General features: G+C 40.0%; 1 protein-coding gene across 2 annotated transcripts in view; it reads left to right on the top strand.

Annotated features, from left to right (window-relative positions):
• DNAJC13 (DnaJ heat shock protein family (Hsp40) member C13) overlaps nt 1-16,321 on the top strand; it is a 152,751-nt gene extending 136,430 nt beyond the window's left edge. The window contains exons 52-57 of one of the 2 annotated variants that reach the window (XR_006270511.1): nt 527-706; nt 1,135-1,275; nt 2,861-3,004; nt 8,598-8,697; nt 14,449-14,557; nt 15,459-16,321. Coding sequence is in view for 1 of the 2 variants with exons in the window: in XM_043474402.1 (XP_043330337.1) it covers nt 527-706; nt 1,135-1,275; nt 2,861-3,004; nt 8,598-8,697; nt 15,459-15,565 (672 nt within the window). In the remaining variant the exon portion in view is untranslated. The remainder of the gene's footprint in view (nt 1-526; nt 707-1,134; nt 1,276-2,860; nt 3,005-8,597; nt 8,698-14,448; nt 14,558-15,458) is intronic. The other variant, XM_043474402.1, reaches the window with a different exon arrangement.
• The last annotated feature ends 11,471 nt before the right edge of the window (nt 16,322-27,792 follow it).

Here is a 27,792-nt window from a genome sequence, read left to right as displayed (position 1 = left end):
TGTCAAGTACTTAGAAACCATTAGTTGGTATCATTAGGTTTTCAAGACTTTTTAAAAAATATAAACAGTATGTCAGATATTTATATATATATATATCTTTCTATAGTCACGACTTCTCTTTACTCTGATTTTTACAGAACTGGGGATAACATTCCACTAGTTGTTGTATTTTCCTGAATTATTGATGTTCTCCAGTACTGACAATTCTGTAACATTACCTGGAAATATCTAGTAATATCTTTTGAGAGATGATCTCTAAATAGAAATATCTGTCTGCCGTAGAAATGAGATGTGAAATAGAAATGCCCAGAGAAAATCTGTGTAGATTCAGATATCACATTCTTAGAGTCCTTTAAATTCATGCTTTTATCAAGATGGAGATGTTTGTTGTTCTTTTAGGATTTATGGATCCGTTTTCAAGCGCCAGCACTTAGAATCTATTGTGAACACCAAATAATTACAAAGGACATTTAAGACTTTATCAGTTTTTTATAGTTTGTTTGTTCATTTGTTTTATACCCTCCAGGGAGAGACTCTGGAAACTTTGACAATGGCAACAGTATGTCTCTTCAGTGCACAGCCTCAGCTGGCTGATCAGGTTCCACCATTGGGCCATCTTCCCAAAATTATCCAGGCGATGAATCATAGGAACAACGCCATTCCTAAGAGTGCCATTCGAGTTATTCACGCCCTGTCTGAAAACGAGGTATTGATGATTAATCCATTTAGTAGCTTATAGCTGTAGAATTTGTCTGTGCTCCCTCTTCCTGACTAATGTACATTGCAGAATAAATCCCTTTCCTGCCACGTACCTTCATCCATATGAACTGCATGATATTGTAACGGTTCTTAAACTGGTTTAAATGATATGATTAATAGGAGACTGAATTTGACTGTCATTATTAAACTTGAACTGATGGGACTTCCCTGGCAGTCCAGTGGTAAAAGCTCCACGCTTCTACTGCAGGATGTGTGGGTTTGATCCCTGGTTGGGAAACTAAGATGCCACATGCCTCATAGCATGGGCAAACAAAACTTGAACTGAATATAGGTTTTTCATATATTATTGTGGTATTTACTGTGTTACATAAATTATTGCTTTCTACAAGTAACCTTCTCTTTTTGGGCACTTAGCTCTGTGTTCGGACCATGGCGTCTTTGGAGACCATTGGCCCACTGATAAATGGAATGAAAAAACGACCGGATACCATTGGTCTAGCCTGTGAAGCAATTAATAGAATGTTTCAGAAGGAGCAGAGTGAATTAGTAGCACAGGTAAGTAACTTTCTAGATTCCTATTTTAGGGAAGGCAACATACCAAACAAATAGATTTTCACTTATTTAGCACTGATTTTGGCTTCCCTGACTTGGCAGAGAGGTAACTTGTGAGCTGGTACATATACAATTTTATATTTTATACACACACATAACGGACGGAACATGTATATATACACACAGAAAAGGTGGGCCAGCTACCAAAAATCTTACCACTGTCAAAGTATTTTTGTTATGTTTGAATTTTAAATTTTGATTGTTTACTAAGCATTTATGCTTAACTAGCTTTGTAAAATTTGGTTTATCCTTTTTGAAAGATTCATTCTTGTTTATTCATTCCTTTGTTTCTTAAGTCACGTTTGAAAAGCCCGCCAAGGTTTTTATAGTCCTTTTCAAAGAAAATATAAAAGAAGACTTGGTGGATACCAATGTAAAGTAGTAGCAGACATCAAGGGAACAAAAAACGTACAATCAATTTAAAAATCATGGAAAAAGTGATCCTTCTAAAATATAACTCTTAAAATATATGTCATTCTGCACTTAAAAATTCTTCAGTGTTTTCCCATTATCTGCCAGATGACAAAGTTACATCTCACATCCTTAACCTGAATACAAGGCCCTACATCCTTATTATCTGGCTCTCCTGTTTTCCAGCCCTTTTCCCTCTCAGATCATCCCTCTCCACCCACCCCTACTCCCACCCCTGTACCTCATTCATGCAAGTTAGAAGTACTGGGTACAATTTAAGGAGATAATTGGATGCTCTGAGGTTCAGACTTATAACTGACCAAGCGGGTTGCTGTATTAGAAAGAACATGAGCTAGTTCTGCCACTTGATGGCTCTGTGACCTCAGGCATGTTACTTGGCCTTAACAGTACTCAGATTCCTCATCTGTAAAATAAAGCTGTGGCTTCTCACAAGGTTGTTCTGAGAATAATGTCTATAAAAAGAGGAATACTTACTAAATGTTAGTTGCTTTTTCACCTCTTCTTTTTGAATTTCAGAGTGGGTATTGAAAATTGTGTGGTACCAGAGTATTACTTAGCTTTTATTAGGCCAATAGAAAATGTATGGTGAATGCAAAGGTTGATGTTTTAAGAGAATATGAAAAAAATTAATATTCTCCAAATATTGTTTCACATCAGTATATGTCATTAGAAGAGGCAGACCAGTATACTGGCTATAAGTTCAGGTTCTTTTCTTTATAGGTCTAGATACAGAGTCCATTGTCACCTAGCTCTGTGACTGTCAAGGCCTTCATGTGTTGATTTTTCATCGATAATAATTGTGCCTACATCATTTGATTTGGGGAGGATTAAGTAAAATAATCAGCATATAACATTTAGAATAGTTGATGGAATAGAATAAGATCTCATTAAATAAAAATGTCACTATCATTAGATACCCACCCCTACCCCCAAATTCTGTCTCTGGAATTAAAATAAAGCAGTGTGTTCTCTTCCAGGTAGGATCCTGGGAGTGAAATTATTTCCTCAGTGGATGGCTTACATTTTTTTTAAAGCATATGTGTGTGTATATGCACACATACATACACACACATATATACTTAATATTTTCTTCTAGGCCCTGAAAGTAGATTTGGTCCCATACCTTTTAAAATTACTTGAAGGCATTGGCCTTGAAAATCTGGACAGCCCAGCAGCCACAAAGGCTCAGATTGTTAAAGCTCTCAAGGCAATGACTCGAAGCCTGCAGCATGGAGAACAGGTGAGTCTGCACAGAGGTAACTCTGATCTGCTAATTACGACAAGGCATTTTCAAAACCAGGGGTCTTGACCATTGGTGATCCATGCACCTCAGCTCAGGTTCTACTTAAAGGTATGCTTGTTGACCATAACTGGAGCAGATCCCAAGATCACAAATGGACTAGCATATCTGCCTCATAAACACAAACCATATACTTAAATGGGGCTTCCCTGGTAGCTCAGTGGTAAAGAATCCTGCCAGTGCAGGAGATGTGGGTTTGATCCCTGGGTCAGGAAGATCCCCTGGAGAACAAAATGGCACCCCGCTTTGATATTCTTATCTGGGAAATCCCATGGACAGAGGATCCTGGCAGGCTGCAGTCCATGGGGTTACAAAAGAGTCTGACACAACTTAGCAACTAAACAACAACAAATAGTCACCAGGAGAATTCTTTCTCTGGATAGTGATAACATGTTGTACATTCTTAAGCATAGAAGAATGTTGAACATTTAGTGCTGGTTAAGATTAACTTTCAATTCTAGAAGTTATTGTGGTATAGTGATAACCATTCACTGACTCTACCATAATACCTTTAAAAAGATACAGAATATCATTTTAGTTTCATCTCCTTCATTAGTACTTGCAAAGTGTTGGCTATTAGCCCAACAAAGTCTCTCTTGTTGTAACTTAGGTGTCTATTAATGTGTATCAGCTGGGCTTCCCTGGTGGCTCAGACAGTGAAGAATCCACCTGCAATTCAGGAGACCCAGTTTCAGTCCCTGGGTCAGGAAGATCCCCTGGAGAAGGGGATGGCTACCCACTCCAGTATTCTTGCCTGGAGAATTCCATCAACTTATGAGCCTGGGGGACTACAGTCCATGGCATGGCAAAGAGTCCGACGTGACTGAGAGAGTAACACTCCACTCTACAGTTGTTTCAGCTGCGTGTGCACGCCCAGTTCAAACCAATCCAGTAGTTTTCTTTTCCTCATTGGTTTTATCCTTAATATTGCTTCTGAGGCGTTCCTTATTCAGTGTTATTATATAGTCCATTTAGTAATGCTTTTGTTTTTTTTTTTTCAATTGAAGTGAAATTCACATAACGTAAAATTAGCCCTTTTAAACTGAAAAATTCACTGATACTTAGTACATTAACAATGTTGTGGGGCTTCCCTGGTGGTCCAGTGGTTAAAAATCCACCTGCCAATGCAGGGGTTGCAGCTTTGATCCCTGATCCCACATGTGGAGAATCCCACATGGCTCGGGACAACTAAGGCCGTTCACCACAACTATTGAGAACCCCACACCCTAGAGCACAAGGTGAAACCTGAACACCAGAGAAGCCACTGCAGTGAGAAGCCTGCACACCACAACTAGAGAGTAGCCGCTGTTCTCCACAGCTAGAGAAAGCCCACGTGCAGCAGTGCATATGAGCACAGCCAAAAATAAATTAAAAAAAAAAAAAAGGTTGTATAACCACCACCTACCTGGTTCCCAAAAATAGTTATTAAGTAGTTATTTCCCATTTCTTCTTTCCCTCAGCTTCTGGCAGTCACCACTCTTATTTTCTAGGAATTCTGGACATTTCACATAAGTAGAATCATAGAGTATGTGACCTGTGTCTGGCTTCTGTCTCTTAGCATGTTTTCAGGGTTCAACTGTATTACAGTGTATTTCAACACTTAAATCCTTTTTAAGGCTGAATAATGTTCCATTGTATGCATATGCCATGTTTACCCATTTATCCATTCATAGGTATTTGGACTATTTCTGTTTACTAATGTTCTTCTGTAGGTTTAAACTGACTTAAAGCTTTCCTTTAGTGAATCCACTGTGTTTGTATGTTCCAACTAAAGAAGCATTTTTTAATGCCATTTTCCCTTCTAGCAGACTTATCATTTGAGCTGTTTGGGGTGAAAATAAAGAAGAGAGATGGCATGTGCTATTATAGTCATTAACTGTCTGTTTATTAAACTTACCTATGGGTGTTCTGAATGCCAAGCAAAGGCATTCCTGTGTACCGCGTGCCCCCCGTCATGCTCCCCTCAACTTGCCACTGGATTCCTGTTAATGAGAATTAACAGAGCAACTCTTGATAACCACCTTCCACTCACAAGGGAAGGAAAGAATTACAGTACTTTCCGAAGTAGGAGCTTGAGCACACTCACAGCAAATCACTTTGACCACTGCTTCGCTCCATGGTTGCGACAGTCTCTTGGACTCTCATGGTCCCCATGTGTACGTCTACTTTAATGCTTCCCCTTATGTTATCTGGCACCATCTGTCTCCCTGCCTGGACTGTGGGCACTTCAGGGGCAGAGAATGTCTCTCATCTTTGTGTCCACCGTGGAAGCCATGTTTTGCGTGCTCCATAAATATTTGATCTGAACCTTGACATGTGAAAGATACCCTCTACGTTGGAATTTCCTAGGTTTTGTTTTTTTCTTTACCTTTTTCCCAGAAAGAAGCATGTCTTGCCTCTTAGTCCACATTTACACACAAGTCGTTTATACTGCACATTTTATATGTGATATACTGATACTGTCTAGATAGTTCTTTGTTGTTCAGTCACTAAGTCTTGTCCGACTCTGCAGCTGGATGGACTGCAGCACACCATGTTTCTCTGTCCTGCACTATTTCCTGGCGTTTGCTCAAACTCATGTCCATTGAGTCAGTGATGCCATCCAACCATCTCATCCTTTGTTCCCACCCCTTCTCCTCCTGCCCTCAGTCTCTCCCAGCATCAGTCTTTTCCAGTGAGTCGGCTCTTCACATCAGGTGGTGAAAGCATTGGAGCTTCAGCTTCAGCATCAGTCCTTCTAATGAGTATTCAAGGTGGATTTCCTTTAAGATTGACTGGTTTGATCTCCCTGTGTCCAAGCAACTCTCTAGAATCTTCTCCACCACAGTTCAAAAGCATCAATTCTTTAGCGCTCTGCCTTCTTCATGATCCAACTCTCACATCCATACATAACTACTGGAAAAACCATAGCTTTGACTAGATGGACCTTTGTTGGCAAAGTAATGTCCCTGCTTCTTAATATGCTGTCTAGGTTTGTCATTGTTTTTCTTTCAGGGAGTAAGCATCTTTTAATTTCATATCTGTAATCACCATCTGCAGTGATTTTAGAGCCTAAATCTGTCACTGCTTCCACTTTTTCCCCTTCTGTTTGCCATGAAGTGATAGGACTGGATGCCATGATCTTTGTTTTCTGGGTGGTTAGTTTCAAGCCAGCTTTTTCACTCTCATTGAGAGGCTCTTTAGTTCCTGTTTGTTTTCTGCCGTTAGAGTGGTATCATCTGCATTTCTGAGGTTGTTGATATTTCTCCCAACAATCTTGATTCCAGCTTGTGATTCATCCAGCCTGGCATTTCACATGATGTACTTTGCATATAAGTTAAATAAGCCGGGTGACAATATACAGACTTGACATACTCCTTTCCCAATTTGGAACCAGCCAGTTGTTCCATGTCTGGTTCTAACTGTTGCTTCTTGACCCATATACAGGTTTCTCAGGAGACAGGAACAGTGATCTGGTACTCCCATCTCTTAAGAATTTTCCAGTTTGTTTGATCTATACAGTTTGATCTACATAGTCAAAAGACTTTCATGTAGTCAATGAAGCAGAAGTCGTTTTTTTTTTAATTCTCTTGCTTTTTCTGTGATCCAATGGGTGTTGGCAAATTGATCTGTGATACCTCTGCCTTTTCTAAACCCAGCTTGTACATCTGGAAATTCTTGGTTCACATACTGCTGAATCCTAGCTTGAAGGATTTTGAGCATTACCTTGCTAGCATGTGAAATGAGCACAGTTGTACAGTAGTTTGAACATTCTTTGGCTTTGCCCTTCTTTGGGATTGGGATAAAAACTGACTTTTTCCATCCCTGTGGCCATGGCTGAGTTTTCCAAATTTGCAGACGTACTGAGTTCAGCACTTTAAAACACTTTTTAAAATAGCATTATCCTTTAGGATTTTAAATAACTCAACTGGAGTTCAGTCACCTCCATTAACTGTTCATAGTAATGCTTCCTAAGGCCCACTCGACTTCATGCTTCTGGATGTCTGGCTCTAGGTGAGTGACCACACCATCGTGCTTATACGGGTCATCAAAACCTTTTTTTGTTTGGTTCTCCTATGTATTCTTGCCACCTCTTCTTAATCTCTTCTGCTTCTGTTAGATCCTTACTGTTTCTGTCCTTTATTTTGCCCATCCTTGCATGAAATATTCCCTTGATATATCCAATTTTCTTGAAGAGATCTCTAGTCTTTCCCATTCTATTTTTTCTCCTCTATTTCTTTGCATTGTTCATTGAAGAAGGCCTTCTTATCTCTTGTTGCTATTCTCTGGAACCCTGCATTCAGTTGTACATATCTTTCCCTTCCTCCTTTGCCTTTCACTTCTCTCCTTTCCTCAGCTACTTGTGAAGCTTCATCCAACAACCATTTTGCCTTCTTGGATTTCTTTTTCTTTGGGATGGTTTTGGTCACTGCCTCCTGTACAATGTTATAAACTTCCATTCATAATTCTTCAGGCACCCTGAATAGCTTAGTGGTTTTCCTCAATTTCAGCCTGAATTTTGCAATAAGGAGCTGATACTTTGAAGCACAGTCAGTTCTAGGTCTTGTTTTAGCTGACTGTATAGAGCATCTCCATCCTTGGTTGCAAAGAACATAATCATTCTGATTTTGGTATTGACCATCTAGTGATGTCCATGTGTAGAGTCATCTCTTGAGTTATTGGAAAAGCATGTTTGTTGTGACCAGCATGTTCTCTTGACAAAACTGTTAGCCTTTGCCCTACTTCATTTTGTACCCCAAGGCCAAACTTCCCTGTTATTCCAGGTATCTCTTGACTTCCTACTTTTGCATTCCAATCCCTTATGATGAAAAGGACATCTTTTTTTGGTGTTATTAGTAGTTCTAGGAAGTATTCTAGGTCTTCGTAGAACCACTCAGCTTCAGCTTCTTTGGCATCAGCAGTTGGAACATAGATTACTGTGATGTTAAATATTTTGCCTTGGAAACGAACCAGGATCATTCTGTTGTTGAAATTGCACCCAAGTACTGCATTTCAGACTCTTGTTGACTCTGAGGATTTCTTTTAGGGGATTCTTGCCCACAGTAGTAGATATAATGGTCATATGAATTAAATTCACCCCGTCCTGTCCATTTTAGTTCACTGATTCCTAAGATGTCAGTGTACTTCTAACAGGTCACATCCATAGTTTGAATGAGTGCTTTAAGTTTTAGCTTGAATTTTGCAATATCTTGTCCCCAAACCGCTTCCTCAGAAATACTTCATGAGCCCACACCACAGTCAGCCAGTTGTTACTGTCACATGAATATCTTACTGCCCAAATTACATACAAACCAATAAGTCCAAATAGTCGAGTCCAAGTTTAGAGGGAAGACTGATTTAGGCATTTCTTTGGGTGTGGTTTAATGAGATATGCCTGGTATAGAGTGTTTGATGAATGTGAGGTCTTGGTTCATCTTTGGACCTTTCCTGAGTTGGCCTCTTTTGATTGTCTTGGAAATTTGCTTTTTCTTTTTAATCTAATCTACCAACATCCAGTTTGTTTACGTTCAAAGAGTTTGTTTTACTTCCCTAGGTGAATGAAATCCTGTCTCGTTCTTCAGTCTGGAGTGCCTTCAAAGATCAGAAACATGATTTGTTTATTTCTGAGTCACAAACAGCAGGATACCTCACAGGTAAAGCAAAGCACACCCAATTCTCTTTCCTAAGACATATGGCAGTAGCCATATGGACCTTCCTTTTGCCCTGTCTAGACTGAAAACGGCATTTAGAGAGTTTTCCTAGATTACTATAATAACTACCCATCTTGGAGATGTCATGGACATGCAGTGGACCCCTGATTCTAGCCCAGAAAACATATGGACTGTTGCGGTATTGAATGTATGCTGACTGCAAAGCAGACTCTGCTCAGTTTTTAACCCAGTTAATCCAGGATGTCATACTTTATATTTTGGGTATGGCTGTATTAAAATGTTTATCTTGAACATGTAAATAAAGAGTGGAGAAGTATTTACTCAGAATTATCAGTATCAGAAACATGATAGTATCATTCCATTCTGTCAGATTAGTAGATTGAAGTTCCAGCTGTGCACACTCACATGTCAAATATTTTTTCTTCTAAGTTACCAGTGATTAATCTGTAATTTTATTAAATATTTAAGGTTTGTATTCTCATGGGAGGAAATATATGGGTGTCATAAAGGAAAGGATATTTTGCTGCCTTGGGGTCAAAAGAAGCTCCAGATATTTGTCCATTTGGCACACTTATTTTAACATAATAATTCTGAGATACTCATTTTCATATTGACTTCTGTTTAAAAAGAAGGTCGTAGCATTAAACTACTAAATGCTGAAAAATGAAATATAGTCTTTGGTATTAAAGTTTTTAGTTTGAAATTAACCGTAGGAATATTAAGTGGTTCTTGCCATTGCCTGAAATTATAGTGTATTTTTTAAAATGTCAGCCCTGCAACCTCCTTTACCCAGAGATGATGTAGGTAAATTAAGAAAAAAAATTACTACCCAGTATTTCTCATACCAGTGTGATTGTTTTAATAATCCTTATCGCTAGTATAGAACTTTATAAATCCTGAAGACTAGATCTTGAATAATCAAAAATAGGGACTTTGGAGAAATTTTGCATGGTTTTAATTTTAGAAATGATTGTGACATTACTGCCTTTTTCTCCACTGTAACCTCTTTAATATTAATCCACTAAAATTTATAATCAGAGCTGTTGAATTTACAAACATGTGGTGCTGTGACTGCCAGTCATGTGTATACATAAGAGTAGAGTACCACGGGTTTCCCTTCTGACTTTCCCATCACCTGCCCTATGTTGACTATGGAGAGAAGTACCTAGAATATGATCTTAGTCTCTTCCAAGTCTTTCAAGCTGTAGCTTCTAAGTAGGAGTATGTTCTCATAGACACACCAAGAACTTTACCTCTTTAAATTCTCCCCAGAAAGTTTATACAATACCACCTTTTTTGTATGTAAGAATTGTATGATTGGAAAATCTGCCTTATTTTTTTCTAGCTCAGAGTAAGATTACTTAAAATTTTACTTGAAGACTAGGGAGATGTGTAGATTATAAGCATCCCTAGGAAGGTATCATCTAATTCTTTTGTCCTTGAGTGACCTTCACATCCATTGACCTTCAGTTCAGTTCAGTTCAGTCGCTCAGTCGTGTCCGACTCTTTGCGGACCCATGAATTGCAGCATGCCAGACCTCCCTGCCCATCACCAACTCTCGGAGTATACTCAAACTCATGTCCATCATGTCAGTGATGCCATCTAGCCATCTCATCCTCTGTTGTCCCGTTCTCCTCCTGCTCCCAATCCCTCCCAGCATCAGGGTCTTTTCCAATGAATCAACTCTTCGCATGAGGTGGCCAAAGTATTGGCGTTTCAGCTTCAGCATCAGTCCTTCCAATGAACACCCAGGACTGATCTCCTGGGTGGAATGGTTGGATCTCCTTGCAGTCCAAGGGACTCTCAAGAGTCTTCTCCAACACCACAGTTCAAAAGCATCAATTCTTCGGCACTCAGCTTTCTTCACAGTCCAACTCTCACATCCATACATGACCACTGGAAAAACCATAGCCTTGACTAGATGAACCTTTGCTTGCAAAGTAATGTCTCTGCTTTTTAATATGCTGTCTAGGTTGGTTATAACTTTCCTTCCAAGGAGTAAGCATCTTTTAATTTCATGGCTGCAATCACCATCTGCAGTGATTTTGGAGCCCCCAAAAATAAAATCTGACACTGTTTCCACTGTTTCCCCATCTATTTCCCATGAAGTGATGGGACCAGATGCCATGATCTCAGTTTTCTGAATGTTGAGCTTTAAGCCAGTTTTTTCACTCTCCTCTTTCACTTTCATCAAGAGGCTTTTTAGTTCCTCTTCACTTTCTGCCATAAGGGTGGTGTCATCTGCATATCTGAGATTATTGATATTTCTCCCGGCAATCTTGATTCCAGCTTGTGCTTCATCTAGCCCAGCCTTTCTCATGATGTACTCTGCATATAAGTTAAATAAGCAGGGTGACAATATACAGCCTTGACGTACTCCTTTTCCTATTTGGAACCAGTCTGTTGTGCCATGTCCAGTTCTAACTGTTGCTTCCTGACCTGCATATAGGTTTCTCAAGAGGCAGGTCAGATGGTCTGGTATGCCCATCTCTTTCAGAATTTTCCACAGTTTATTGTGATCCACACAGTCAAAGGCTTTGGTATAGTCAATAAAGCAGAAATATACGTTTTTCTGGAACTCTCTTACTTTTTCTATGATCCAGTGAATGTTGGCAGTTTGATCTCTGGTTCCTCTGCCTTTTCTAAAACCAGCTTGAACATCTGGACGTTCACGGTTCATGTATTGCTGAAGCCTGGCTTGGAGAATTTTGAGCATTACTTTACTAGCGTGTGAGATGAGTGCAATTGTGTGGTAGTTTGAGCATTCTTTGGCATTGCCTTTCTTTGGGATTGGAATGAAGACTGACCTTTTCTATTGACCTTACTGGATGGAATAAAAGACTGCAGATGGTCCTTGATGTACTAACAGTTGTGGGTCAAGTCGTCTGTGGTTAAAATACACAAGAGAGAGGGATTTATCTTTAGAGACCTAGAGTTTCTTTCGAAATCATTGGGTCCTCAGCCCCACCCGGATTTCCTAATAATATAGAAAAAATACAGGGATTAAAAAGATTTCTGTCTTGCCTTTCTTTTTACTGGGATCCTTGGGGTGGCTTCTGAATGAGTTGTGAGATGCAGCTTTGATGAGCTGTCGAGAATGAAGGTTAGCAAAGGAGAAAGTCTTGGGTTTATGAATTTTTTCACATCCTTGGTCCTGCTCAAGGCGCAGAAATTCTAGTAAAACCATCAAAGTGGAGGGTGGTATAAATCCCATCCTGGAAAGGGCCTGGGGTTACTGTGTCTATTGTGAAGGTCATTGCTGAAGCCTGCAGTCACATCAGTCAAGATAGGACAATCTGGACTAGTTCTGAACTGTGTTGGCCCCCAAGCTGTCCAGTTCCCAGTGCGTCATCAAGCTGTATGTTCTTTTGTTGTGAAAGTACTGCCGGTTGTACTGACGTGTATTTATTGCTCGGGTTGCCAATTATTTTTTGTGTTTGAACTTTTTTGTTGATGTGTTGCATGTCATTGTTTGCTAAAAGGGGCAAGTACTTCTAATAATGATAAGATCTCCTTATGTGAAACTCCATGGGGTGTATACAATGCTGTATTGAATTGGAATTTTAAATTTACTGCATCCTGCCTTCAGTCTTGAGAAGATTCAGATTGTATCAAGCCCCTCTCTAATCAGTTTGCAAATAAAATAAGGTACTGTGAGAACACAAGTCATCGCCATCCCTTTCTTCTGATATGTGGACTTTATTTAGGAGATAGAGATAAAGTTAATTACTATTTCAAAATAAGATTGGAATAACCAAAAATACATTTATGATTTTCTTCCTGGCTGCTGAGGAAATGTCACTCAATCACATGCTCAGAGTTTGGAATAAAAATTAAAATATTCTAGGCCAGATTACTCAGTGTTGATAAGTTGAGACGAGACTGACTCCCTAGCCTGGCATATTGTTATGTTTTATGATAAATGTTCATTAAAAGTGCCTCAGTGGAACTTTACCCATGGTGTGGGTAAGCTGTATCTGCTCACTGTCCGGGGCCCTGCGTTACTTAACCATCTCTTGGGTTCTAGAAGAGCTTGGTGCTGACAAGCATTTCAACAGTGAAAATCCTCAAATTTCCTCACCTAGAAAATCAGCAGAGAAAGAAAGAACAGGGAAAGGAAGAGAAACAGGCCCAGGCAAAGATGCTTTTAGGAGCTGGAATTGGAGATGAAGAACTTTGTACTGTACACTTAATTATTCTACTTAATTAGAGACAGGTAGGATAGTTAACTTGGCTTCCTAAGGTCATCAAAGGGAGAGCGAGTGTTTCTTGGGCCTCTCATCAGACTAGTTCATTAGATCTTTGCACAGTTGGGTTTTTTATCACGTTTTGTTTTTGTCTTTATATGTGTCCAAGACTACACAGTGGGAACCATGTTAGGAAAGATTTCCTAAGGTCACTGTCAGTTTATAGTAGGACACTGCTGCTGAGGCAGGGCTTCCTTTTTTTTTTTAAATTTTCCCCGCTGAAAATCCCATGTTCATTTTCACCAAAGCCCACGCTCCTTTCACTACTCTACTGTGGTGGCCAATTCCGCTCTGTGCGATTCTTTGTTGACTTTTATCTTTTCTCTTCTCTCTTAAGTCCAGCAGCCTTACACTGTGTGCCATGTACCCCATTTCTGGCAGGCCCTCCTCTTTCCTCCCACATGTCTCTGGAGAACACATTGCCCCATCCTAGCAGACTGTAGCTTCCTGCCCCTAGAAACCAGACATGTCTGGAAGAGGCCAGAGATGTGAGAGAGAGCATCTCAGACTCCATTTAAAGAAATATCAGGAATTGACCTGTCTTTCCTAAAGACACTAGAATTTGATCTCCCCTGGATAATCCTTCAGGGTCCATCATTCACAGTTTATATTTTAGCCCAGAGGTTCCCAGACTTTCTCAGTTCACAGTGTCTTCATAGCTTAGTGATTTTTTTTCTTTATCCCTAGACCAAAAGAAACAGTCATCAATTTTATTAAGTAGTTACATTCAAACAACTTGAGAGTAGTCGTACGGTATCCAACAGATGTCACTGTGTCTCCAGATTCAAAATATTCAGTGGTATCCCTGAATTTGCCCCAGGGTGCCTCAGCATGTAGTCTGAGAAGTACATCTTAGTCCATTTTCTATATTCAGTACTCGTGATTTGGTCTCATAATCAGTTCGTTTGATATGAACAAAATTGAGCCCACAATCAGAAGTGCTTAGGGACTACACCAATCTGGAGTGTTCAGGGGGTTATTCTTAAGGGTTTATTCCCTAACAGTCTTGCTGCTGCCTAGGGTCCAGAGTGGAAGGTTGGCAGGAAGTAATATAATGGTGTGGCACTGTAGCTCTGAACTGCCTGTCAAGGGGGTGTGTCTCCTGTCCTCCCTACTGTCTCTCCTGAGCAGTCTAGGTAAGGCCTGGTGTCCTGATTAATTGATAGATGTAAGCCCACCATGCCTTAAAAAACAGAAAATCCGTAAGTTTTCTAAGTTCAAAGTTCCAGGTGCCTGGGCATTCCAGGTGGCATGTGGCAGTTCATGCAGGCTGAGTTGTCTCTGGCTGCGTGTAACCACATGTTACAGTGTCTGCTTTCTTCATATCCTCAGTACAAATGCTCAAGAGGTTAAAAAAAAAAGAATCTATATTGTTCCCCTTTTGTCCTACTTCAGTCCCTATTACACCTTAGCCTCTCAACCTGCCCTGCTGTTTGCACTTCCTTACAGCTTCCCTCGCTGCTTATATTTCTTTTTTCCCCTCAGGTGTCTCTCCTTCCCTTCTCACTGGCAGCAGCCCCCTTCACCTCAGGAGCGGACTCTAGATCCGCTCTGCCAGGCAGCTTGCTAACTTCTGTGTAGCTCTCTGAAGCAGGTAGAGAACCATTTTGCTAAATGCATGCCACTTCCTCTGCCTTTCTAGTCCTAACCCTTCAGTGTTCCCTAGCTGTTTGCTTTGTTTCCTATGATTTCAGCTAAAAATGTTGCTCAATATGTAGTATTATGCTATAGTACAGTGTGTTTTACAAATACTTTGTACAGTTATGCAATGATTCTGAGGTGTAATTAAATGTCCCTGCATTGTTTTAAGTTAAACTAGAAGGCTAAAGCCATTATATGCTCATAGGACACATCTTGATAAATGCTGGGATAATGGCATTTTTGTGCACTAGAGACTTAAGAGTCAAGACATATAAAACTAAAATACTGATACCTTTTCCACAGCATTCATGTTTTGACCTATGACTAGGTGTCCAGAGTTTGCCTTATCTTTCCTCAGAGACCCTTGTTCATTTGGTGTTATTTGTTACAGTAGCATTTTTTTGCACCAAATGAAAATAGGTTTAACAAATATAAATGGATGTGTTTTTGTTGTGAATTTCATCAAGTATGACTTTTGAATGGGCTAACTCAAGTACAGAGTTTCTTTCCCATTTTTTTTTCTCATTTGACATTAGCTATATCCTTCAGTGCCCAGGATTTTTTTTTAAATCGAACTTCCCAGATGTGAGAAGGGAAAATTTTTCCATGTTTCCTCACCAGTGTTACTGTCTAGCATAAATTTTGAAACGATTTTTAACTTTGTCATATAGTAACGGCAAACCATGAAAATGGTGTTGCAGGTGTTTGTTAAGATTTTGTTGTATGCTTAGATAATCCTAATAGATTGCATCAGGTCCTTGTGATGGAATGCTTGACCTGGTTCTCACATTTTCATAAAGGTCCATGTTCTCACATGACTGCTCTTTAGAAGGTTTCCATTTTTTCTCTTGCAGGACCTGGAGTTGCTGGCTACCTTACTGCAGGGACATCCTCATCAGTCATGTCCAACTTGCCGCCTCCTGTAGACCATGAGGCAGGTGATCTTGGCTATCAGACGTGAAACTTTCATGAGAGACAATAAACGCTGAAAGGCCAGTGCCCTGTCCACATTCCTCCAGCTGATCCATTGAAGAAAACTTAACTGCCTTTCTCCTGGTTTCATGACAGTGTTATTCCTTTTTCTATAAATATATTTTTATTTAGGAAAAAATTCAGTGATTCTAATTGTATCACGTTACAAGAAAGCACTCTGTGGATCAACCTAAGTGGGTACACAAGAATTTTTTTTCTTGATGTATGTAAGCACATTTTGTTCCTTTATATCTGTTTACAAGACTGTGAATCAAAAAGACAAAGCTTTCTTCCTAGTTTTTATAATGTTTTTTCGAATTAGTGTGACTGTGGGGTTGAACTACAGTCTACAGAGATTGGGAAATCAAAGTCACTCAGCCCCCAGAAGGGCATTTCCCTCTCCTGCCTCAAGTCTGCCTGGCTGTTCTCCCATTGTTGAACACTTTTGGGTTTTGTCCTTGCACCTGTTCACTGGTATCCTCTCCTCAATCATTTAACCTCCTGAGAGCTCACAGTATACGTTGATATATATAACTGGCTTTACCAAATTGAATGAAAAAGAAGCTTGTGCAAAAAAATTTAAAAACAGATGTCAAGATGTTATGTAAGAGATTAGTGTAATTGTGAAATGTTCTATACATTATCAAATATATAAAGCTTTCTATATTGAATGTACATTATACAGATCATTCATATGTGTACATAAAATTTTAAAAATAAAGGGAATTGACTGCTTTGTTAATGATATCTATTCTAGTTTAATTTTTCGCTTTAAAGACCTTATATTTTTATTTCTAAGATAGATTTAGTAGTGGTAGTAAACACAGAATTTGCCTCACATTTCCAGTATCTCATACAGACAGCTACATTGACGTACCTGATCATTCCTAAATCCCTTCATTAATATTTCAGCACATCTATATTTCCAGACACAGCATCTCATTTATTTTTCATACAGTATTCAAGGAGGAGTCAAGCTGTTAATAAATAGTTTAATGTGTGTTACACATTAATTAAGCCTTTGACTGTGTGGATCACAATAAACTGTGGAGAATTCTGAAAGAGCTGGGAATACCAGACCACCTGACCTGCCTCTTGAGAAACCTGTATGCAGGTCAGGAAGCAACAGTTAGAACTGGACATGGCACAACAGACTGGTTCCAAATAGGAAAAGGAGTACGTCAAGGCTGTATATTGTCACTCTACTTATTTAACTTAGACGCAGAGTACATCATGAGAAACGCTAGGCCGGAAGAAGCACAAGCTGGAATCAAGATTGCCAGGAGAAATATCAATAACCTCAGATGTGCAGATGACACCACCCTTACGGCAGAAAGTGAAGAAGAACTAAAGGGCCTCTTGATGAAAGTGAAAGAGGAGAGTGAAAAAGTTGGCTTAAAGCTCAACATTCAGAAAACTAAGATCATGGCATCTGGTCCCATCACTTCATGGGAAATAGATGGGGAAACAGTGGAAACAGTGACTGACTTTTTTCGGGGGGGGGGGCTCCAAAATCTCTGCATATGGTGACTGCAGCCATGAAATTAAAAGACGCTTACTCCTTGGAAGGAAAGTTATGACCAACCTAGATACCATGTTATAAAGCAGAGACATTACTTTGCCAACAAAGGTCCATCTAGTCAAGGCTATGGTTTTTCCAGTGGTCATGTATGGATGTGAGAGTTGGACTGTGAAGAAAGCTGAGTGCCGAAGAATTGATGCTTTTGAACTGTGGTGTTGGAGAAGACTCTTGAGAGTCCCTTGGGCTGCAAGGAGATCCAACCAGTCCATCCTAAAGGAGATCAGTCCTGGGTGTTCATTGGAAGGACTGATGCTGAAGCTTTAACGCCAATACTTCGGCCACCTCATGCGAAGAGTTGACTCACTGAGAAAAGACCCTGATGCTAGGAGGGATTGGGGGCAGGAGGAGAAGGGAACGACAGAGGATGAGATGTCTGGATGGCATCACTGACATGATGGACATGAGTTCAAGTAAATTCCGGGAGTTGGTGATGGACAGGGAGGCCTGGTGTGCTGCAATTCATGGGGCCACAAAGAGTTGGACACAACTGAGCAACTGAACTGAACTACACATTAATTACAATATATTTAAGAGGAGATGTAAAGAGGGAGAGGAGGTTTCAAATAACAAAGATTTCATCATTAAAGTCTTCGTATGTGATCACAAACTACAAAGAAATAAAAACATGTAAAATATATATAAGAACCAAGTTTATTACAGAGTTGATGTGTAAGAAGAGCAGGACTAGACACTTAATTCCTATCATAACTTGCTGATTGAAAATTTTACATCAGATTTATTATTTCTTAAAGATTATGCAGTAATGCACCCATGTGAATATTTTAACATATAATTAGGATTTGTTTCTAAAAGGCAATAGTTTGTCATAAAAATATGTTCACTGAGAGAGATTCTAACAGCTGGTTTATGAGTAGTTTTAGGAGAGAGCATAACTCAACACAGCAATATATTTCCTTTAAATACTAAAGGAACATTGATATTGTGGATAATTATAATATTTAAAGGTCAGTTTAAATATGTAGTTGTTGATGTTTGAATATCAATAATGGCTCATCTTTATTAAACATTATGCCAAACATTTTAAATGTTGTACATGCATAACTTCATTTAATCCTCAGAGCAAATCTCATTTGACATTAGCTGTATTGCTGATATGATTCCCATCTTCCAGGTGAAGAACAGGAAGCTCAGAGAGGCAACACTGGTCAGAGGCAAACTTACTGAAAGTCACATTATTAGTAACAGAGGAGGAAATCAAAACTTACTTTTACTTGACACTATTCTGAGCCACTATCTGGAGGTAACCATAATATCAAATAGGTATATGTGACTAGGAAGAGTAAGTTGCTTCTTTTTCATTTTTAAACTGGTTTTTTATTGGCCGTACTGTGAGATAAGTGGGATCTTAGTTCTCCATCCAGGGATCAAACCTGGGCCCCTTATTTTGGGAGTGTGAAAACCACCAGGGAAGTCCCCGTTTTAAAACATTTTTATTGTAAACTTAAGTAGGTACAGAAAATCTACTGAACAAATTAGTTTAATGAATTATTATAAGGCAAATCACCTTTGACCTTCCAGCCAGGTGAACAACTTCACCAGCCTTTCCAGTAGCCCCATCATGTTCCCCCATCAGAATCATCTCTCCTCGCTCCAAAAGTGACCACTTGTCTGACACTTCCTTGCATTTATTAGTTCATCACCTGATGTGTACATCCCTGGACACCAGAGTGGTCTTGCTATTTTTCTTTTTTAAATTTCTTTGAGTCTGTTAATCTGGCAACCCTTCCATCCCTTTTCCCCATCGCTTGTCTTTTGAAGTCCCCAGGACCATCTAGCTTGTTGATTTTCCCACAGTTGGAAATTGCTGATCAGACACTTCTGATGCAGTTCAGCCTTGTGCTCTATTCTCTTTGGGGGTGGAGGTTTTATCTGACGTTTATGCATGGGGAGATTTGCCCTGAGAGGAAAAAGTAAGACAGCATGAGCCAGGTAACAGGAAAATCAGTATGGAACATCTGGAGGAGTAGGGTATTATGGTGTGGGTGGCATGTAGGGATCCAAAGAGAGAACCTAACCTGAGATTCAGGGAGGAGCCACTTTGACCGTGTCCTGAGTGCCAAGCTGAGGCCATAGAGTCACAGCAGGCCTCAATGTGATTCACAAATGAGAGCTATGGTTTTATTTTATTTTATTTTTTCATTTATCTTTTATTAGTTGGAAGCTAATTACTTTACAATATTGTAGTGGTTTTTGCCATACATTGACATGATTCAGCCATGGATTTACATGTATTCCCCATCCCGATCCCCCCTCCCACCTCCCTCCCCACCCCATCCCTGTGGGTCTTCCCAGTGCATCAGCCCTGAGCACTTGTCTCATGCATCCCACCTGGGCTGGTGATCTGTTTCACCCTAGATAATATACATGTTTCGATGCTGTTCTCTCGAAACATCCCACCCTCACCTTCTCCCACAGAGTCCAAAAGTCTGTTCTGTACATCTGTGTCTCTTTTTCTGTTTTGCATATAGGGTTATTGTTACCATCTTTCTAAATTCCGTATATATGTGTTAGTATACTGTAATGGTCTTTATCTTTCTGGCTACTTCACTCTGTATAAGGGGCTCCAGTTTCATCCATCTCATTAGAACTGATTCAAATGAATTCTTTTTAATGGCTGAGTAATATTCCATAGTGTATATGTACCACAGCTTCCTTATCCATTCGTCTGCTGATGGGCATCTAGGTTGCTTCCATGTCCTGGCTATTATAAACAGTGCTGCGATGAACATTGGGGAGCACGTGTCTCTTTCAGATCTGGTTTCTTCGGTGTATATGCCCAGAAGTGGTATTGCTGGGTTGTATGGCAGTTCTATTTCCAGTTTTTTAAGGAATCTCCACACTGTTCTCCATAGCGGCTGCACTAGTTTGCATTCCCACCAACAGTGTAAGAGGGTTCCCTTTTCTCCACACCCTCTCCAGCATTTATTACTTGTAGACTTTTGGATAGCAGCCATCCTGACTGGCGTGTAATGGTACCTCATTGTGGTTTTGATTTGCATTTCTCTGATAATGAGAGAGCTGTGGTTTTAAATACAATGGGCTGTGGTCAATTTGGTGTGTGTGTTGAGAGGGAGAGTGGTGAGAGGTGGCAAAAATGGAGGACACTAATAATACACAGCCCATCTCAGGAGCAATGCAGGGGATGAACACTGAAATGGGCAGAAGACCACTCCTGGATGTCATCTGTAAGCCCAAGTGAGGATTGTCACTAGATAGTCAGCTCAAGAATCCTTTTCAGCCGGGAAATTCTACAGTCCCTTTACTGATGCATAAGTTGTCCACTATGTGATGAAATGTGTCTAAATGCCTAAACTTTCTTAGAATTTGGGGAAGAGCAATTTGCAGAAAATATTACAGATAACCTGAGTCTTTCTGGCATCCCATTGACGAGGAGTTTAATTGCCTGCTTGAGTGTTTAGGAATGCATGTGTGTTAAGTTGCTTCAGTCATGTCTGACTTTGGTGACCCCTGGACTGCAGCCCACCAGTCTCCCCTGTCCGTTGGATTTCCCAGGCAAGAATACTAAAGTGGGTTGCCATGCCCTCCTCCAGGTTATCTTCCTGACCCAGGGATTGAACCCGTGTCTGTTACATCTGCTGCACTGGCAGGCAGATTCTTTACCACTAGCAAGCGCCACCTCGGAAGCCCCCTCCTATGTCGTATAAAAGTTCCTTTTAGTAGCCAGGGGGCTGTGAGCAATGAATGCAAAGACTCCCTTGGGCTTATTCCCTTATCTATAAAATAATGCTGATCATCCTTAACCCATCCTTCCCAGGACTGTTGTGAGGATTAAATACTGCTGTGAGAAAAGGTTGGTAAATGTGAGGCCTGACCCAAGTGATAATGTTGAGCTGCTGTTTCAGTAGCAGTTCTTCTCATTGTCTTCATTCTTGGGATCAGGAAGAGGGTAAAACAAATTTCAAGGACCTTTAGATCAACCTAAAGGGATTTGTGATTTTTTTAAAGTAGTTATGTTGCTATATAATTGCCAATTAAAAAGTCATTATCTTGGCTGAAGGATCAGAGATGCCATAATCTTTGTTCAGCAAGACCATCTGTTTCCTACACACTGAAACATCTTTTCCCTTGACCTGCTGTCTGTTTACCAGTAGATAAGGTCCAAGAGGCAAGAATGACTTAAATTCACTTCCAAATTGAGAAGCATGCCTGACAACCAAGTTGAAGGAAGAGTTCTGTCCTAAAACTAAAACATAGACTGTTTACACAGTCAAATGAGTCTCATTGTAAATGAAATGTAGAATTCAGTTTGGAGTCCGTAGATTAGAAAAAGCTAGAGAATCCTGAATTCCTTGGGAAACTGACAATCTAGCAGGCAGGGCTGCCTGGACAACAGCAAACCAGCCTCTCGTTTGCATTTCTATATGAAAAGACCAGAAAAACCTTGGCCTGCAAAGGTCCAGTGGGTGGGTACAGAGGGATGGCAGTCATGCTGATCAGAGAGCAGCCTCTGCTCGGCTCCACTGGGCCCACCTGAGGGCAGAGCAGTCCCAGGGTGCTGAATCAAATCCAGATTTCAGTGTGAAGTTGGACTTCAAAATCTGGGCAACCCATTCAAAGTTTTTAAAACCAAATGGGACATACAAAGAGTACCCGCAGATTAGATTTGACTCAAAGAGTTTCAGTTCCCTTAAAATGAGATCAAAAATAGTGGTTACAAGGAGTTGGCTGAGTGTGCTTTCTGTCTAATGACTTAATTGTTAAATCCTTTGTGTTTTTAAGTGACTGAACTCCTGTTGGAGTGTGGTGTAGTCTTACCATCAGGTATACTCATGCTCTTTTATGAAGAGAGGGAAGAAGTCTTCCTAGAAGCCATTGTTATGAACTGAATGTTTGTTCCTCACCCGTACAAACTCATGTTGAATCCCAACCCCAATGTATTTGGAAGTAGTCTTCAGCAAGTGATTAGGGTTAGATGCGGTCATGAGGGTGTAGCCCCTATGATGGGATTAGTGCCCCCCTATAAGAAGAGACACCAGAGAGCTTGCTCTCTCTCCCTGTGTGCAAACAAAATAGTCATGTGCGCATACAGCGAGATGGTGGCTGCTTATAAGCCAAGAAGAGGCCTCAGATGAAACCTACCTTGCCAGAACCTTGATCTCAGACTTCCCAGCCTCCAGAACTGTGAGAAATAAATGTCTGTTGTTGTAGCCGCCCAGCATGGTATTTTGCTATGGCAGCCTGAGCCGACATGCACTGGTGCTGGCTGGAGGAGCAGTAGCAGCAAGGAGAGGAAAGCTTGCTCATAGATGAGCAGGACGAGAGCTTATCAGAATAGAGCCACCTCAGCATTGATTGCACTTGGTACAGACTCAGGTTAAGTTCCTTTGTAAAGAACTGACAGCCTGTCATGAAGCTGGGAAGGCAAACTGCTAAGGCTGGTCTGCAGCACACACTGGAATTTGGAATGGACATTGGGTTATAAGGAGGTAAGTGGTGGCTCCTGGGACCAAGTGTGTGTTTCCTGTTTTGTTGGTTTTTTAAGGTATGTGTTAAAATGTGAGTATCCAGGTTATATCAGAATCACCACTGCATGCCCTAGGGCCTAGGTGTTGAATTCTGTGTCACTGTGGTTTTATGTCACCCAATCTGTTTAATTGAGAGCAAGAGAGAGGCAGCAAGTTATCTTGGAATCAGCATAGGCCCTGGAGTTGGGGCCATCCAGGCTGTGATTCTAGCCCTCAACTAGTGACTGCTCATCTTTAAATGGAGATCAGTAACGCCTCTTTCTGTTCTGTAGATCAGAGATAATAGATGTAAACACCTAACACCTCCTTGATGGTGCCAGCCTCCTCGACAGTGAGATGGTGTGAGAAGAGAAAACACTGGCTTACCAGGAAGAATCTGATGTCAGTCATCGATTTTTTCTCTAAAATGCCTAGATTGGTCTGGCCAGCTAGTATTTCATTTAATATTTCATTTAATAAGTTAATTTAAGTTCATTTAATTCAGTTAATAAGTATCTCATAAAAGATAATATAGAGCCTCCCAGATGGCGCTAGTGGTAAAGAATCCACGTGCCAGTTCAGGAGACACAAGGGACATGGGTTCGATCCCTGGGTTGGGAAGATCCCCTGGATGAAGAAATGGCAACCCACTCCAGTATTCTCGACTGTAAAATCCCATGGACAGAGGAGCTTGGTGGGCTACAGTCCATGGAGTCGCCAAGAGTCAGATGCAACTGAGCACCCAAAAGATAATATAAGCCGTCTATGTAAAGATGTATGAAGGTACATATTTTGAAATATACCAGAGAAGTCAGTCCCTCCCTACCCCCAGTGCTACATCACTTCTAAGAATTCTGGTCCTGTTTCTAACAAATAACTGGGCTTTATTTCATGAATCAGACTCTCTCCTCCACTAGGAACATCCAGGTCTCTCCTCCTCACCAGCGCTTTCCTCTTGCTAATGTTTACTGTTGTCTAATATGTCATCTAGCATTTAGAGGAAAGAACTTCATGTCTAGACTCTCTAATTTTCAAATTTAGGGAGTAAACAGTGGGACCAGGTTACTGTGGGCTCCAGGGCTCCACACACTCAGGAAGTAGGATGACCAGTTTAAAAAGTTTGTTTTTCCATCTGGCTTACAAAAGATGTCTACATTTCCACCATTTTTACAAAGCCCCAACTTAGGGAAATGACATAAGAGCAGATAGAGGCCCAAAACTGTTAATAGAAAGTTTCAGTTACATATACAAAGAAGAATTCATGTTTATGCCTCTATTTTTTAACATTGCAAAAGTGTATGGCTTTTATAACATGATTATCTGGTTACTGTGTGTAACTTTTTGACACTTTTCAGTTACTTTTCAGCGATTATATACATAAATCCTATGCCTGTGAGGAATATTCGCCTCGTTCCCTGGCACCATCAAATGTGGCAGTGTCTGTGAGCAGAAAAGGAAATCCCTGTTCTCAACCTCTATTTCAGGGAAAAGCTTATGAAGCTTGAGTCAGTGAAGAAATGAGTCATTTGTCTTAAAATAAAGGTCATATGGAAGTAATTCTACAAATATTTGGTTGTGCATAAATTTAGAAATTTAAACTCAGGCCCTCCCTCACACTAATATTTTACAGGACTCCAAACAGCCCCTAGTATACACTTACCTAGTGTCCCAGCATTCCAAGACAGGAAATAGATAATATTCTCTGACTTTAAATGCAAGAGGCGGGCAGACTATCTCATTAGCCCTAAAATAAGCAAGGTGAGTTCAGGGTATTTCTGGATCTCTTGAGTTTAGTGCAGAAAACTATCATTTGCTACAGAGCTGGATGATACCACACTCTTCATGTGACAGAGTGTCCTAGAGTAACTTGGTGTGGTGGAAAACCTTTGAAGTCAGACCTCATTACATTGAATATTGACACATGTACACCTCCAGGCAGGAGAGTAGAAGCATGGAAGAGGCCAAAACTGGAAAGAAAAAAGGCAATTTGGACAAAATGGACAAAGAAGGAAGAAGAAAACATTGGAGAAGAAAGCGATTGTTGGTTAATAACCGCAGAGATAAACATTGCATCCACAGAACAACAGGATGCCACTTCAAAAAAAATACTTTTTCAGAGAATTAAAACCAGGTGTTACAAATTAAAAAAAAATTAAAATAGCAGAAATGAAAAACAATGGAAGACACTGAGAAATAAAGTTGAGGAAATTTCCTTAAGAAGCAGAGCAAAAAGATGAAGATGGAAAAACAGGAGATGAACATTAAACAAGAAGCCCAGTCTAGGAGGCTCAATATCCAAAAATTCTAGATCCTGAAAGAGATACTACTTTTTTAAGGGAGATATTATGGACTGAATTTGTGCACCCCAACCTGATTCATATGTTGAAATTCTAAGCTTCAAATTGATGGAATTAGAATGGAGTTCTCATGAATGAGATTAGCACCCTATTAAAGGGACCCTAGAGACCTCTTCTGAGACTTTTCTGCCACACAGAACATAGCAAGAAAGCAGCGTTTGAAAACCAGAAACAGCCCTCAACAGATGCTCAATTTGCTCATGCCTTGATTTTGGACTTCCACCTTCCCCAACTGTGAGAAATAAAGTATGTTTAAGTCACCCAGTATATGTTGTTTTGTTATAGCAACATGAGCCAAGATGAGCAGAAAACAATCAGAAAGTCAAATTTCCCAGTGCCCAGCCCAATGGATGAAAATAAACCCTGACACGTTTATGTCATTGTGAAATCTTACAACATGGAAACAGGAAGTTTCTATAAGCTTTCAGGGTGTGGCAGGAGAAGGGGAGAACATGTCTCAGAAAGGAACACTGGATTTCTCAGTATCACTGAATGTTAGAAGATAAGGAGGTGATGCCTTCAAAAGGTAGGGGAAAATGATGTCCCGGCTGAGGATTCTAGATCCAGCCACACTACCAGTTAAATGTGTGTGTGTGTGGGGGGGGGGGGGGAGTGTAAATTAAGACATTTCCAAATAAACAAGGTCTCAGAATTACCTCCCATGAATGTTTTGTAAGAAGCTCTTGAAGGATGTTTTCCACCAAAGTAGGGTAACCAAGAAAGGAAGCAGGAATTCTCCAAAATGGTGGTGAAAAGAGATCCCAAAGTAAGGCAACAGTTTGTAGCTGACTTGAGCATGACCAGACTGGACCAAGCCAAAGCAGGTCAGAGGCTTGGGGAACAAATTCTTCAGGAAGATGAAACTGATAGACAACCTGTGTGCTTGAACATAGAAAGAAGAAGGAGGCTGATGTATCTGAGGAATTTAGGAGAGTCGGACAGAAAAATAACCATTGTACATATGACCCATAAGATTCTGAGTGGTACTTAATGCCAATATGATTATATTGGGAGAATGGGAAAACAGGAAGGATATATGTGAGGGAATGTAAGTTTGGTTGGGGAGAAGATGAATGACCACTCAGTTATAGCTAAAACTAGAAAAAAAAATCAAGGAGTAGCAATATAAGTGGATTCTCAGGTGGCTCAGTGGTAAAGAATCCACTTGCCAATGCAGGAGACACAGGTTTGATCCCTGTGTTGGGAAGATGCCCTGGAGGAGGAAATGACCTACTCCGGTATTCTTGCATGGAAAATCCCATGAACAAGAGGTTGGTGGGCTACAGTCCATAGGCTTGCAAAGAGCTGGACACGACTGAGCAACTGAGCATGCATTTGAATAGTAATATTTTCCAGGTCAAATTCCCCAAGTATGGTCATTGTATTAGGGATGACATGATGTCTGCAACTAATTGTCAAATACCACAGAGAGAGAGAGAGAGAGAGAGAGAGAGAGAAGGGGACACAGAGAGAAAGAAACGTGAATCTAGATGAGAATATTCGGGTGTTAATTTTATTCTCCCTGAAATTTTTCTGAAGGTTTGAAATCTTTCCAAAGCAAAACCTAGGAGATGAGTAGCAGCATTCTTGCATACTTAGAAGTAGGTAGTCACACTTACCAATTAGCTTATAAGTTTCACATGCTTGCCTGTGGGAATGGGAAGTTGGCAAGTTGAAAACGTGGGAGGATGAACCACTGGTGTTTTTTATAACTAGCTTTGAAGCATTGAATTCAGACATGTACATTTTTTATTTAAAAAAAGCTAAATTTAAAGTCAATACATACTAAGGAGAAACTAAAAATCAGTAAAACAAAAACTTTTAAAAAGAAACTTTTTTTATGGAAAGCATAGAAAGATATCTCATGCTCTTACATTGGAAGAATTAATATTGCTAAAATTAATTGTTACCCAAAGCAATCTACAGATTTAATGTGATCCCTATCAAATTACCTAGGAGGTTTTTCAAAGAACTACAGCAAATAATCCCCAAATTTATATGGAACCACAAATGACCCAGAATTGACAAAACAATCCTGAAGAAAAAGAGCAAAACTGAAGGTAATATTCCCAGACTTCAGATAATATTACAAAGCTGCAGTAATCAAAACAATGCGGTGTTGGCACCAAAATAGACATATGGATCAATGGAACAGACTAGAGAGTCCAGTCAATTAATCTTTGACACAGGAGGCAAGAATATACAATGGAGAAAAATGACAACCTCTTTGGCAAGTGGTATTGAGAAAGTTGAACAGTGTCATGTAAATTAGTGAAGTTTGAATGGAGTTTCACATCATACCAAAAAATGAATTCAAAATATCTTAAAGAATTAAATATAAGACATGACACCATATAACTCCTAGGAGAGAACACAGGCAAAACATTCTCTAACATCACTAGGCCAGTCTCCTAAGACAATAGAAATAAAAGCAAAAATAAACAAATGAAACAAAGTTACAAGCTGTTGCATGGCAAAGGAAACCATAAGCAAAACAAAAAGACAACTTACAGACTGGGAGAAAATATTTGCAAATGATGCAGCCGACAAGGAATTAATCTGCAAAATATACAAACAGTCATACAACTCAATATCAAAGAAACAACAGCATCAAAAAAATGGCAGAAAGCCTAAATAGATACTTCTCCAAAGAAGGCATCCTGATGACAAATAGACACTTCAAAAGATGCTCCACATTTCTAATTACCAGAGAAATGCAAATCAAAACCACAGTGAGGTACCATGTCACACTGTTAATCAAAAAGTCTCTAAACAATAAATGCAGGAGAAT

This window comes from Cervus canadensis, chromosome 7 (genome assembly GCF_019320065.1).
Source record: "Cervus canadensis isolate Bull #8, Minnesota chromosome 7, ASM1932006v1, whole genome shotgun sequence".
NCBI classification, from domain to species: Eukaryota; Metazoa; Chordata; class Mammalia; order Artiodactyla; family Cervidae; genus Cervus; species Cervus canadensis.
The sequence above is the reverse complement of the archived record's forward strand: the minus strand, read 5'-3'. Positions and strand labels throughout refer to the sequence as shown.